The sequence below is a fragment of the Tyto alba genome, unplaced genomic scaffold (assembly GCF_018691265.1).
Source record: "Tyto alba isolate M040663 unplaced genomic scaffold, T.alba_DEE_v4.0 Super-Scaffold_41, whole genome shotgun sequence".
Classification (NCBI taxonomy): Eukaryota; Metazoa; Chordata; class Aves; order Strigiformes; family Tytonidae; genus Tyto; species Tyto alba.
The window spans coordinates 8,555,545-8,568,569 of record NW_024881317.1 but is presented as its reverse complement, the minus strand read 5'-3'; the positions used below and the strand labels follow the sequence as shown (position 1 = coordinate 8,568,569).

Genomic DNA, 13,025 nt, shown 5'->3' with positions numbered 1-13,025 from the left:
AGGAAAGAGGGTAGAATGAAATTTAATAGGGTTTTTTTTTCAGCTCTTCTCTTTGGGCTGTAAAGCTGTTTTCTACACAGACATGTGTGTCACTGCCTGTGCATGCTGCATACACATACCTAACACTCTTGGACTAGAGCGGTTTACCCAGAGGCAGTGAAACCAGCCAAGGCTTTAAGCCCAGCATCTGTAGTCACGTTTCTCCTTGAAGTAAATGCTCCAGCAATGACATAATTGTGGACTGTCCTGTCTGCTCAGCATATGTCTGCAGGGGTCATTCATCCTATCAGACATTGCAGAACATTAGCGGTTTCTTTAGACTCATTTTCTCCTTCCATCCTTCCTCCTGTGGCTAACCCTAATGGAGAGCTGGTGGCTAGAGACTCCTCTAGGAAAACTCACCCAGTTTGGAGAGCTGACCATCTAGAAGCAGTCCTATATTATGGCAAAACCAGTCAGATGTGTCCTACCGGGTGCTGGGTTTGTGAAACAGTCCCAGCACTGGGGTGAAGCATCTGGCTGGCTGCAGGAAGGGAAGCAGAAGGCAACTAGTGATATCTGCGATGGCCATTTAGAGTTCAAGGGCTCTAATGGCATCTGGGAATCAGGTTCATGTGTTTGTAGGTTTGCTTATTTATTTATGCTCCTGGGTAAATAAAGTAAGGAGGAAGAATTTTAACACAGTGGTTAAAATGCATGGGACTCCAGCAACTCTGTCCTACTCAAGGGCATCTGGAAAACTTGATAAAGAACGGAGGAAACTTCAATGCACAGAAAGTCTCATGTGGAAAAATAGAGCAGAAGAAGATGTCATGTTTAATTCCTTCAAATTTTCAAATTTAGCTTGTTTTCCAGTAGAATCCTGCAGCCAAACCCCAGCCTAACCTTCTGCACATGCCACCAGTTTGGCTATCGCTGGTTTTAGTTCTGCCTCTTTCCAGTGCTGCTCCTGCTGCTCCCCCATCGCAGCTGTGGTCAGATGGATGCTCTTTTCCCATGGAAGGGCATGTCCTGGGCAACCTCCCCTGTTTTAGCTCTCAGGAAGTTTAGCCATTAGCATCATATATTCAACATGTCTCTATAGTGACCTAACTCCTGGGTGTCAGTGGGGTGGAGATCGCCTCTGCCGTGAAATGCAGCTCTCCATTCAGCAGGGCCATGATCTGGCACAGCTTTCCCACCAGCACTGATGAATTTAATCACATCATTAGTAGGTGTGACACTGCAGCCTCTGATGATGAGCTCTTTATTTTAACACGGCTTGCAATGTGTTTGCCTGAGATGCCATCTGTGCCTGCACTGCCTGCATTAGGAGAGACAGCGTATGCATCTTCTGAAGTTGTTCTGTATTTCTGTGTTGTTTCCCTGCTGAGAAACCACTGTTCAACTACAGGGTGAGAATTCACATCTGAAAGAAAGCACCATCACCTAAAATGCTTAAACAGGCCAAATAAACCATTAGGAAGCCATTGGGAACCATCCTCAATTGGCCAACAGGAAACTGGCTAGAAGGAACAATCCAGCTATTTTATTGCTGAAAGTTTTTCATCTTGCTAATGCACTAAGGCCCCATCCTCTGATCTAAAGTACTGGAAGTATACAGGAAAGCAAGGAGCAGATTTCTATGTAAAAAAGCCTTACGATTTTTGTACCTCCATACCATGATTGCACATGAAAGTCTCTGTGTTGCCTGCCCAGTTTTTAGATACAGAAGATACTATTAAGATTTGTGGGCACAGATCTGAGCATCTAATCTTCCTCCTTAAAAACTCCATACTCAGCTATATATTTCTATAGATGCCCCTTGATCAACCAACATGCAGCCGTGCTCACAGTGCTTCACTGCTACTTAACAAGATTCACAAATGATGAACCAGGCAGGAGCTGCCAGATCACCGTCCAGCTGCACGTAAAGAGAGACTGGTTCTATAGGGAGTTCCCATACCCTGCATCGTATTAAATTTCTGTCTGTATGCTGCAAGGCCTATGCCCAGTGATTCTGACATTAACAAGCAATAGATTTCCAAACAATCTAGCCTAATGAATTTTGAATATTATTATGATTAATGCCAAGGCAGTTGAACTGATTATCCAGCATCCAGAAGTTAAGTAATGGAGCCTTATCTAAATCATGTATAGTTGTCAGTCAGGAATAGCTCTGCCTGGAGACAAAGATGGAGCATTAGTGGTTACCCAGAGAGGAGTCACTGTCAGGACAGAGGGACAATGGAAGGGAAGATTACGAGATACCAATCTGAAAGTGTTTTAGCATAGAGTGATCATACATGCAAGTGCTTTATTGGTCCTGTTTCCTAAGCTACATTTCTCAGGCCATTTTGAGACCTTGTTTTAGTATTGCCAGGTTAAGATTTATACGGCAAATCTTCCTACCTTCTGAAGCCAGAAATGGGCTGATTTTCATTCTCAGCATCTCCAGAGGAGCAGAATCCTGATGGATGCATTTCTTGCATCATGATGGTTTAACATAGCCTCTGTCTAATTAGCTTTTGAGCTGTTAAACACTTCTTGTAGTATTACCAGCTCACAGCAAAATGATAATGCTGATCAGTCATGGACAATTTCTGTTGGCACATGCAGTTTTTGCAGGCTATAGATCCCCTCTGAAGCTGGAACCAGCCGACAGCTGTGCTGTTTCATGGGTATTGCATGTCTCTGAGCAGGCCTGTCCTAAAAAATTGTGGTGTGGTGCAAGGGTCTCCAGCCTGGTGGAGACAATTTGGTAAATCCATACGGTGCCTGACAAACTATCTGATGGCTGTAGTTTGAATAGATTTAGTGGCCTTCCTAGCCACTGCTGTTATCTGGGCAGTGACCAGAAGAAAAATGGCTTAGTTGGTAGCTTTTGAACAGCCCAGATGTGGTGCCCATGTTGTGGCTGTGGTGCAGAAGACCTCAGAGGCCATCATCTGCACACACCCCTCTGCACAGCTGCCCAGTGCCAACCCACAGTCAAGCAGTGGGACTCCTGAGAAGCCACTGGGTCTCCCACCAGTGAATCCTTCCCCAGTACTACCACTTTCTTCTGCTCTCAGATCATAGTGGGGGGTCTTGTTGTTCTGGGCCACAAGAAGCTTTCAGTAGGTGGCCCAGGGGATCAGGAGGCTGGTCACCTCTCCTTCACCTGGGAAGGCTCTAGCAGCAACTGTTAGGACAGGAGTTTAGGACCTGCTAAGACCTGACCTCTTTAGTAGCTGCTTTGCAAACTACAGCTGCTCTGATCCCATGTCTCCCCAGCTGAATGAGACATGGCTGGGGTTTCTCACAGTTTATGTCCTGCTGTTGGAGATCATGGCTTTTGGAGCATTTACTTATATGAAAGTGAGAACTGGCCTTTGTTCCTCTTTAGGCTGGTAGTGCAGCCCTTTCCTAGCAGTGGGTGCTGCTGCTTTGAGTCTGGGAAGAAAAGGGGAGGGGTGAACTGTGGTAAAGAGCACACCAAATAGATTATTGGCAAACATAATTAAAAATATATGTGCGATTACTCCTCTGTTTCCCTTTTCTTAACCATCCTCTGCATTACCTCTGGCATTTTTAGATGGCAGATAATATAACTGAGAGGACTCTTGGGTACAGGCAGCTCTTAGAGCAGCAGTGATTTATCTCAGGCCGTTTTGAGGTAGCAGAATTTACCTCTAGCTACAGCCACCCCTCTATGTCTGCCCCCCCTCATTTGCATAAGTAATTGGCAGCTTGTTAATGGCTCATTAGGAATGCTGAAAACCGTGGGATTACAATACACTTGGTGGAGCAGAGATGAGGGGAAGGGGGAGAAAGGCCACTGTCCCTGCTTGCAAATTACACCGCTTGATTCAACGTGATTCAGAATTGCAGGTCATAAAGCAACTAGATTGTTAAATGAAGTAAGGAAAAACAATGTCAATGGCTGGCTTTATTTTTAGACTCATGTTTAAACACAGTATGTGCATCTGGGGTGAACAAACAGTCCCTTGCCAAACAGTCCTACTGACAGCAAGAAGGTTTCACCCCCTTCTCAGTTTCACATTAACCCTGCCTGGTCAGTCTTTCCTGCTGCTGAGCAAGTCCGTCTGGATCCTTACATCACCTCACGACAGGGAAATTTGGTTCCTTTCCCCATGCTCTCTTTGGGTAAATCCAACCTCTCCCCTGTGATAGCAGGTGACCTGCATCTCCCCTGCTTTGGGGAAGGCTGGGACACCCAGCACAGCTGCATGCAAGTAGGAGAAACAGGTACAGATCGCTTTGTGCATTCTGTAAATTTCTCAAAAACCCTCTTGTGATCCCTTGCAAATTGCTGTCGCTGGCATGCAGGGGAGCAGACAGCAAGCCTGAGCCTGCAATGGAGGAGACGGTTGGTGTAGAAAGTGAGGATTAGGAGAGGATCAGACCTGCTGTTCCCAGAAAGTGGAGCATACACGTGCAGAGTGCTACATGGCGAGGACACAGTAAGTCAAATAAGTTGAAATGTTGGGTGGAAGCTTTTTGTTGTTTGCTCACTGTTTTTAAGCTCATGTTCAGCACTAGCAGGGGTGGAGGCGACAGCAAAGGCACAAAACCTGAAGGTGAGGACAGGGCTATGCTGAGAGTTTGCAGTGATGGCTTTGGAAATGCTTTAGAAGAGGCTCAGCCTGGAGGCTGGTATGGCCATAACACATGATGCCTTTCAGTCAGGAGAGCACCTTGAGGATTTTTTGAGGCCAGAGTAATTCTGGCAATGGTGCAGTCACAGATATAGCTAGCACCTTTCTTTCTGGATAAGCTGAAAAGAAATTACAGGTAAAGTACTTGGAAATCACATCCAGTCACAACTTGCAGTTAAATTAAGCTACCTCTGATGTAAACTGCTTGAGTACTTAAGAACCTATTAAGGTGGCAGTTAAAACTATGAAGTGTGGGACAGCTAATGTTCAGTAAAGCTCAGCTCTGTCTGACATGCCAGAGTTAATCCCCGTGCTTTGCAAAGGGTGCCCAGGAATCTCTCAGGACTCACATAGGCAAAAGACAGGCACATCAGATAGGGAAATGTCTCAGTGCTGCTGGATCCAGCACTGAAGGCAGGGGGGGAGTGTCTGCTCCTGGATGCCCAAGCCCTGAGCAGAGCACTTACAGCCCTTTACCTGGCCCCTGAGGAGCCACCTTCTCATGCCCTAACCTGATCTGACAAACGTCGACTCACAAAGGCGTGATCTACAGCAGTTTTGTTTGTTGTTTGTTTTTCTCCAAGAGCTCAATTTAGCCAGAGAAGCTTTTCCTGCTTCTTGCTTGCATTGCATTTTTTTTTTTTTTTTCCCCTTGCGTCCTCTTGGGTGACCCAGCCACCTGTGGCTTTTATTCATACAAGGCTGTCCAGAACTGCTGAATAACACATCCTGACCACAGCAGGAATCAATGTGTCCTGATGGGGACATACATCTGGTTGCTGAGGGAAGGTTCAGAGCTAAGTATCTTCCAGGGATCACCCAGCTCCTAGAGCTGAGGTCTAAAGGACATATGTTCTGGTGCAACCCAGCCTGGGATGACAGCCAGGTCTGCAATTAAAGATCCCAGGTCATCCCTACCTACAGCAGCAGGGACAGAGACAGCAATCAGAGAATGTGTGTCTTATCACTAGGTCGAGTGTATTGAGTGTTGAGTGGATTTTCCTGGAGAGAAGTGGTGCCAAGGTCTTCACTACGGCTACGTGATTCTGTACAAGCTCAAATGTCTCAGCTTTCTGCACATAAAAAGGGAAGTTCAAATAATGCTGCACCATATGAAGACACCTACAGTGGTTCTTGTGACTTTCCCAAGGGAGGAGCAGCAGAGCCTCCCTGAAGTATGCCAGGAACAGGAAGAAAGCTGTCAGATGACCTTGGAAAGCAAACGTCAAATGACCAAGGAAAACAAAAGCACTGATTTATTTTCTGTTTTATTTCAAAGTTGGGAAGGAAACTGCACAAGAAGGAAAATAAACCACAGCCTTCGATTATGCCAGAGACCAAATTCCTTTCTTAGTTGAGATCCCTGAAGCAACCTTCAGCTGTGAGCATGGAGGGGATAGCCCAGTATCTCCCTGCTGAATGTTGCTTTGGGCTACAGCCCTGGAGCTAGTATGTGAGCTGGGAGGGGGAAAACAGGGCTGCCCACAAAGAGCTGCCTTTAACATGTTAGTATTTGGATTCCCACCAGCCCAAAGTTCTCATGTGGGTTTTTCAGCCCTCCTCTGGTTTTGATTTCCATGGTATCTCTGTTAGTGGCCCAAACTGTGGATATCTTGCACAGTCTTTGCTGAACACTGCTACTCCACTACCTGCTGCTGTACTGTCAAGCTCACGGGGGATAACATGTCATCTTTTCCCTTCCTAATCAGCTGGATGTCATTCAGAAATCTGGGACAAGGAGATTTTTTTCCCCAGACTCCAGCTTTCCTTGGTAGCAGACAAACCTCAAGCCTTTTAATACTACTTGTACATAACACTTATATAGCTTTACATTGTCAAAGTGCTGTACTAGCATTAAGTAATTATCTCTTTCCCTAATGGCCATTAACACTGGCCTTTCATGAACCTCTCCCAGCTCCCCGAGGTCCATATCTAATACAGTAATAAGCTTCTCAAAGGGAGTGGCTGGTTATCTTGCAAGTCTACGGGCTTGGATGTGTAATGAGGCTTCAGAGCAGAGGCCAGGTGCCCTGGAGTATCAGAAACGTGTGGCTGTAGACCAGGTCATGCACTTGGGAGTATCCATTAGAAAGGGATGGAAATGAGTAGGTGATACTGCGATCTTGAAATGGAGACAGAAGAAGGAAACTTTGGCTGCTCAGAGGATATGCACTGGTTGTTCTATTTATTATCAGGACAGTACTGCAAACGGAAAAAGCAAAGCAGTGGGAATAATATGTCAATGTGGGCACAGGGAGTTGATCTAGGAAGAAAAAGTTAGAGAGCTAAAAATGTCAAGCAAAGCTAGACAGCCATGGCAATGGGATAAAGAGGCCAGTCTGCAGGTCTATGAAGCATTAAAATAACAAGGAGAAAGGGCGAACTTGGCAGCATCATGGGATTTAAAGAGAAGAACAGAAGAGGATTTGCTTGCCTTATTTACTTGAAAGCAAATCCCTCTTTCAGGTTGTAGAGTGTCTCCAGGGGAGATGTTGCAATGCCACTGCTTGAGAACATTCCACCCTTAAGGGCCTCTAGAAGATGAACCTGCATGATGGCTGGGCTCCTCCATCACTGGCTCCCACGGGAAGTGGAGAAAGATGGAGTGGGAGGGTGATATAACTGGTTTAGAAAAGTCTCAGAAGTAACACACTTCTGACAAGCATCAGTCCTAGATGGTCACTTATTTCTGAAACCTGCCAGGCCCAGAGCAAACAGAGGCTTGACTGAAACAAACCTTCAGCTTTTCACCAAAGACACAACAACAATTCTTTCCAAAGCCAAGGACGTGCCGTGTAAACTGGATTTATAAAATAAAAACAACAGCATCCTTTTTTTTTAGCCTGATTTAATGGTATCATTTTACTTTTATGCTTCTGGCAATGCCTGGTCCAGTAAAAGAAGTATGTAGCTGTGGGACTCACGTGCAAGTCTACAGTGGCACAACACAATTCACAGCCACTACATGTTATGCGAAGGATTTCTGTCACCTTGGACACACTCTGCTTCCTATGGCATCAGTAGCACAATCCCTGTGTGCTCAGCTCTAAATCATTTTGCTACCTCAGCAAATAACAAAGTACATCTGACTGCAGACCAGGAAGATTTGACTTAGCGTTCACTTACCATACAGCTTCAGAGCAGGGCCTCTCCTCGCCTTCTTGCATCTGTTTTCTCATCTGTGAAATGGGAATTTTAATCCTAATCAATTTGCGAAGGAAGCAGTAAGGGATAGTCAAAGGCGATGCTTTAAAATGTAATGGTGTTCTAGGATAGACATTGGAGTGGTTTTTATGGTACAGTTTAGTTGATGCCTGTTCTGCTTATAGCCAGGTAGTAAATGCAAGCCTTACTTAACATTTGCTTTCAAAAATGTGGCACCCTGTTTGAGACGCAAATAATATCTCTTCAAAGAATACCTTATCTATGAGCATAGCTGAGCCATATTTTGGGATCCATACATTTCTGGGCAATGCTCAGAGGTTTCTTCCCTCCAAATTAATTTGATTGTAATTATTACTGGATTAATTTTTAGTAAAAGATCTATCTCACAGGACATACAGGGCTGTGAGGACTGCTTTGGCAGTCCCTGGACTCCACCATATGGGCTAAGCCAAAACTGTGTTGTTACATCCTTGGGACAACTGTTGGCTGTGTATGTCACTTTACTGGCAGTTCTTCACCAGGATGTGTCTAGAGTAGACCAAAGACCTCAACTTTATTTTAGCTTATTAGAACTGAGATGGGACTACTGGCTTCTCTGCTCTGCTTTCAGGGCCGGATCCTCAAGTGGTGTAAATCAGGGGCCTCCCTTTCAAGCAATGCTGCTGTAAAACTGTTTGTGTAAGATGATGACCTGGTTCATAGATTATGAACTGCTGTAAAACCTGTTCAAAAGGGAGTTAACTGTGCTCAATACATTGTACTACCCATAATCTCAAATGATGCTGCAAGACTCAGAATATTGCAAATGTGGAGAGCTTTGCAATAAGTAATCTTTTTGAGATTGCTGGAAAACTGAAGAGTTAGTGCTACTTAAAGGAGAATAAAATAAGCATTAGCACAAAACAGTTTTTGCAACAATCAAGTTTGATGTATGTTCTGTTTTGATGATAACATTTCCTCAGAGCCCTTCACAAGAAGGGAAAGCAACTTGTAATATCTGGGAATGCAGGAAAGAGCTAAAAATTGCAGCCAGGGTTTCAAAGGAACAAAGAAAGAAAAACATATTTCCATTTCCACTATGGGAGAATATTTTTGGGAGTTTGGAGCAGCAAGCTGCTCCACACCAGCCAAGCTATCTCTAAATAGGAGGTGTAGAACTGCAACAAGCTTTTTATCTCCATGCATCGCAGTTCTGAGCACCTCTGCACTTAGGAAAGAGAGATATTCCTGACACTTTAAAAACTCTTTTTTTTGAGGGAAGGTCTATTCCAGAGTTTGAGGAAGGACTGGTCTGCAGACCTTTGAGTACAACACTGCAAGCCTGAGTCCAAATTCTGTCAAACCCCAGAGAAGTCTGACTCGCATCCTCCATGCAGAAAGCCTGCTAAGCATCATACTCGTTTCACACCCTATACCAACACACCTCCCCAGCACTATCCCTCTTGTTTCCAAGCACTTCAGTGTGTCTCTGTACTGACCCTTCCCCACACTAGTTCTGCTTTAATCAGGCAGAGAAACCTGTGGCAGCTTGGGAAAACTGGCAGCTCAGAGGAAAGCTTTTGTTTGTACAAGAAACGTTTTCATCCAAGCGAGTGCAACAATCTCATTATTTTGAATAGCCACACATATGCTGGAAACCTAGACACCAGCTACCTTCTCACCTGATCCTTCATAGGACCAGAGAGATTTCTGTCTGTTTGATTCAGTTGCAGTGCTACAAAGTTAGTAACACTTGCTTTTTTGGCGTCCGTAATGAGACAAGCAGTGCCACAAAAGTGCTCTTTCTCATCACCACTAAAACCTCAGACACTTCACCCTCAGCAGAAATGAGTGCCGGAGACTTACAACCGTACTGCTTCCAGCACCGGCTGGTCTTATCAATTAGCTATTTCCCCACAGATGGTGCTTCTTATGTAGAAGGACAGAACAGAGAAAAACTTGTCATGCTCAGAGACACTTGTTTAGAAATCTCTAGTGAATCCAAAGGTAAATCCATCTGGTTTCAAACTGTTTGCGTGTATTCTGCAAACCTGCTGTATACCTGCTGGATTTATGTCCCCTGGAGAAGGGTAGACCCTGGCTGAAAAAGTGCCTTTCTCTGGTTTGGCACACCCCAATAGGACTTCACCCATGGGTGCCTCCTTTTCCAGACTCTCCAAAGGGGCTGGCTTTCCTGCCACCAGTAAATGCTGGGCATATCCCTGCCTGTAATAGCTTGTTCTTTACAAACAGACCGCCTTTTTGCAGTGCGGTCCTGCAGTCATTTACATATTCAAAGCACTCTTTAAAAAGGCCTATAGTACAGTTTTATGAGCACAAAAATCTTTCATGCAATTAGGTGATGTGCAGATGCCTGTGCATGGCTTTTAGAAAAACTTACCAAAGAGGAACAAACCCCACTCTGTATTTCTGGTGGGTGCCTCAGAGCACTGAGGCCCTGCAAAACTCAGCACAATACTTTGCTGAACACAGTTTCTTGCCTTGCCACCTGGTTCATCAGACTGTAGGGTTGGCATATGCTCTTGGCACTTTGTCATCTGATTTCTTTACAAGCCCATTTTGGGAGGAGACGGCATCATTTATCTTGCTACATTTCACTCTCTATCCATCATATTAACCAGGTGGGATTGGCGGGTAAGCCCATGGGCGGTCGGGGACGCAGTAGCCATCCCAGCTTTTTTTGAACATGTCCTTGTTGATGTAGCTCACAGGGAGGCCCTGAGTTTGTCCACATTATGTCAGGGCTGACTCCTTCCTCAGGGCTCTCATCACTAAGATTTCCTTGTGCCTTTGCCCTCACTCAGGTTGGAGGACACACCATGCTGCCTATCCGCTGGATGCCTCCGGAGAGCATCATGTACAGGAAGTTCACAACGGAGAGTGACGTCTGGAGCTTCGGGGTGATCCTCTGGGAGATCTTCACGTATGGGAAGCAGCCCTGGTTTCAGCTCTCAAACACAGAGGTACAACAGTGCTGAGACACCTCCGCTGAAAACTACTTTTTGCTATCTCTCTCTTTTCCAGATTGCTTGCAAAGCAGTTCACACATAGGTGGTCCCCTCCTTGGCACTCCCATGGCTTAGCCATGGAAGAAGTGTCATTATCTCTGTTTAAGAGCTGGGGAAACTGAGGCATGAAGGAATCAAAGGGCTCAGCCTCCTTCTTTCCCTTCTAAGTTCCTGACACACCTCCATAACAGCCATGTGATAAACTCTCAAGGTGCTATCAGAACTGGGGATACCCAAATTACTGCTGGAATCCAAGTTACTGTCATGCCCTAAATTTCCTCTGCTCTCTTTCTCCTTTATAGCTGAGGCTCTTAATTCAGTCTCCAGTTTTTGAGAAAGTGTTTGAAGTCTGTTACATAGCATGTGGCACATTTCTGTGGGGCTTTTTGCCATAGGGATATCTATTATATGGTTCACCCCAGTTCATTGAGGGTGGAACCCAAGGAGCTGGTTTATCCTTATTATCTATTTGAATAGCAAAAATTGCAGTCCATCAGTATAAGGCTGAACTGTAAAAATGTTGGGGGAAGGCTGGCTGGGATTAGCAGGGTGTCAGAGCTGAGGTTTGAGGCGCATCAGCAGAAATGCATTGGAAGATTTTTTTTTGCTTGGAATAGCAGGGGGTATTATAAAAGAGGAACAAGATGCATTGACATAGCAGTGTGTGGGAACCTTGCACATTTTTATCCTACTGTGTATCTAATGGATTTCAGAAATTTCACCTTTTGTAATGAGAAATGTGCATTTTCTGCTTTCTGGATACAGATCCCTTAATTAAGTGAGTTGCAGAGATGGCAAATCCAAGGTGCTGTTTTACAGCTCTAATACTGGCCCATTCGTGTGCTCAATGGGGCCTGACTGTATATCCCAAAGTAGCACACGCAAACATTTTAGACACAAACAATGGAATTGACAGCGACAGAAGTTATTTGTCACGCTATTTAATGAGCTGCTCTTGCATTTCCCTGGGAGGGTAAATACAAACACACAGAAATGAGCACATGTAGCTTTTACGCGGGTGATAGGCATGCTGGAATATGACAGCTCAGCTTCCTCCATGTTTTCTGCCTCAGTTTCCATTGCAGGGCAGTAGGACTGAGAATAGTCACCCTTAACCTTGGGGGACAAGGGCTGGTTAAAATCTGCGCAGCTGCAGCTGTATTGGTTTTGTTACCATCCCTGGAAAAAAAAATCTTGTCCTTCCCTTTTCTATTGCTGTACCCACTTTTTTTCTGACAGCTGAGAACTCCCACCCCAGACCACACTGTCTCGGTGGGAGGGAGCCACGTTAGCTCTCATCTGGCTCATTTTTCACAATTTGTGGAGCGGTGGGCAGAACCTGGGTACTTGCAGAGGACTGACCTCCACCAGCTCCTGGATGGCAGGGCATCAGAGGCACATCTCAGAGGCAGCCTGGCCGCAGCTACAGAGCCCCACGGAGAGGCCGGTTAACAGAGTCTGTGTCAACTCCAGGCTCCCAAGGCTGGACCGTGAACAATCACCAGGCTGGTCGAGCACTGCTGCTGCTGGGCAATCCTGTGGCAACCGCATGGCCTCATATCCCCAGAGCATTTTTAAGAGGTTTTGTCAAGGCTGGAAGAGACCCTGCCTGAGCAGAGGAATGAGGCAGGGCACCACCATGTCTGAAAGCCTCAGCCAGTCTATTAACTTCTGTCTATACCCTTCCTTTGCCCTGGAGAGAAAGGGCCCACCACAGGGTTCCTCTGCATGTCCAGGATGTCCTCTCAGAAACCATAACTCACCTCTTCCCACCAGCCACTGCTGCCAGCAGCTTTATGGCAACACAAGCCTCTCCGCACGCTGCATCTTCCTCCCCTCCCTGCTTTCAGCAGGTTCTAATCTCTCGCCTCTGTATTTATATGCAAACAGCAAACCGATAAGTATCCATTGAGCTGTGTGGCAGGACCATTACTATTCATAAATGATAAATTCTAAACACCCCTTGCTGGGTGGCTTCCCTCAACATACTGCTAGGGATCTGTGTTTATCTGCAGAGTGTGGCAGGTCACTCTCACACTGCAGTGCTGGGACTCCTCAACTCCAACCACGGAGGCCAGGAGATAATAGCAGCTTTCTGACAAATCATACCTCCTTTCCCTTTGCATCCATTCCCCCAGTGAACAAAATACAGACATTTAGGGGAGTTCTTTCCAATGGCAATCCTCTGAAGAGACCTTAATGCTATCCAAAA

The 13,025-nt window shown here is 45.6% G+C and overlaps 1 protein-coding gene across 3 annotated transcripts in view; it reads left to right on the top strand.

Moving 5' to 3' along the window:
* NTRK3 (neurotrophic receptor tyrosine kinase 3) overlaps positions 1–13,025 on the top strand; it is a 230,908-nt gene that overhangs the window by 202,877 nt on the left and 15,006 nt on the right. For 2 of the 3 annotated variants that reach the window (XM_032994218.2, XM_032994217.2), the window contains one exon: positions 10,610–10,768. In XM_032994218.2, the coding sequence (XP_032850109.2) occupies positions 10,610–10,768 (159 nt within the window). Of the gene's footprint in view, positions 1–10,609; positions 10,769–13,025 lie in introns of those variants that run through there. The other variant, XM_042803989.1, reaches the window with a different exon arrangement.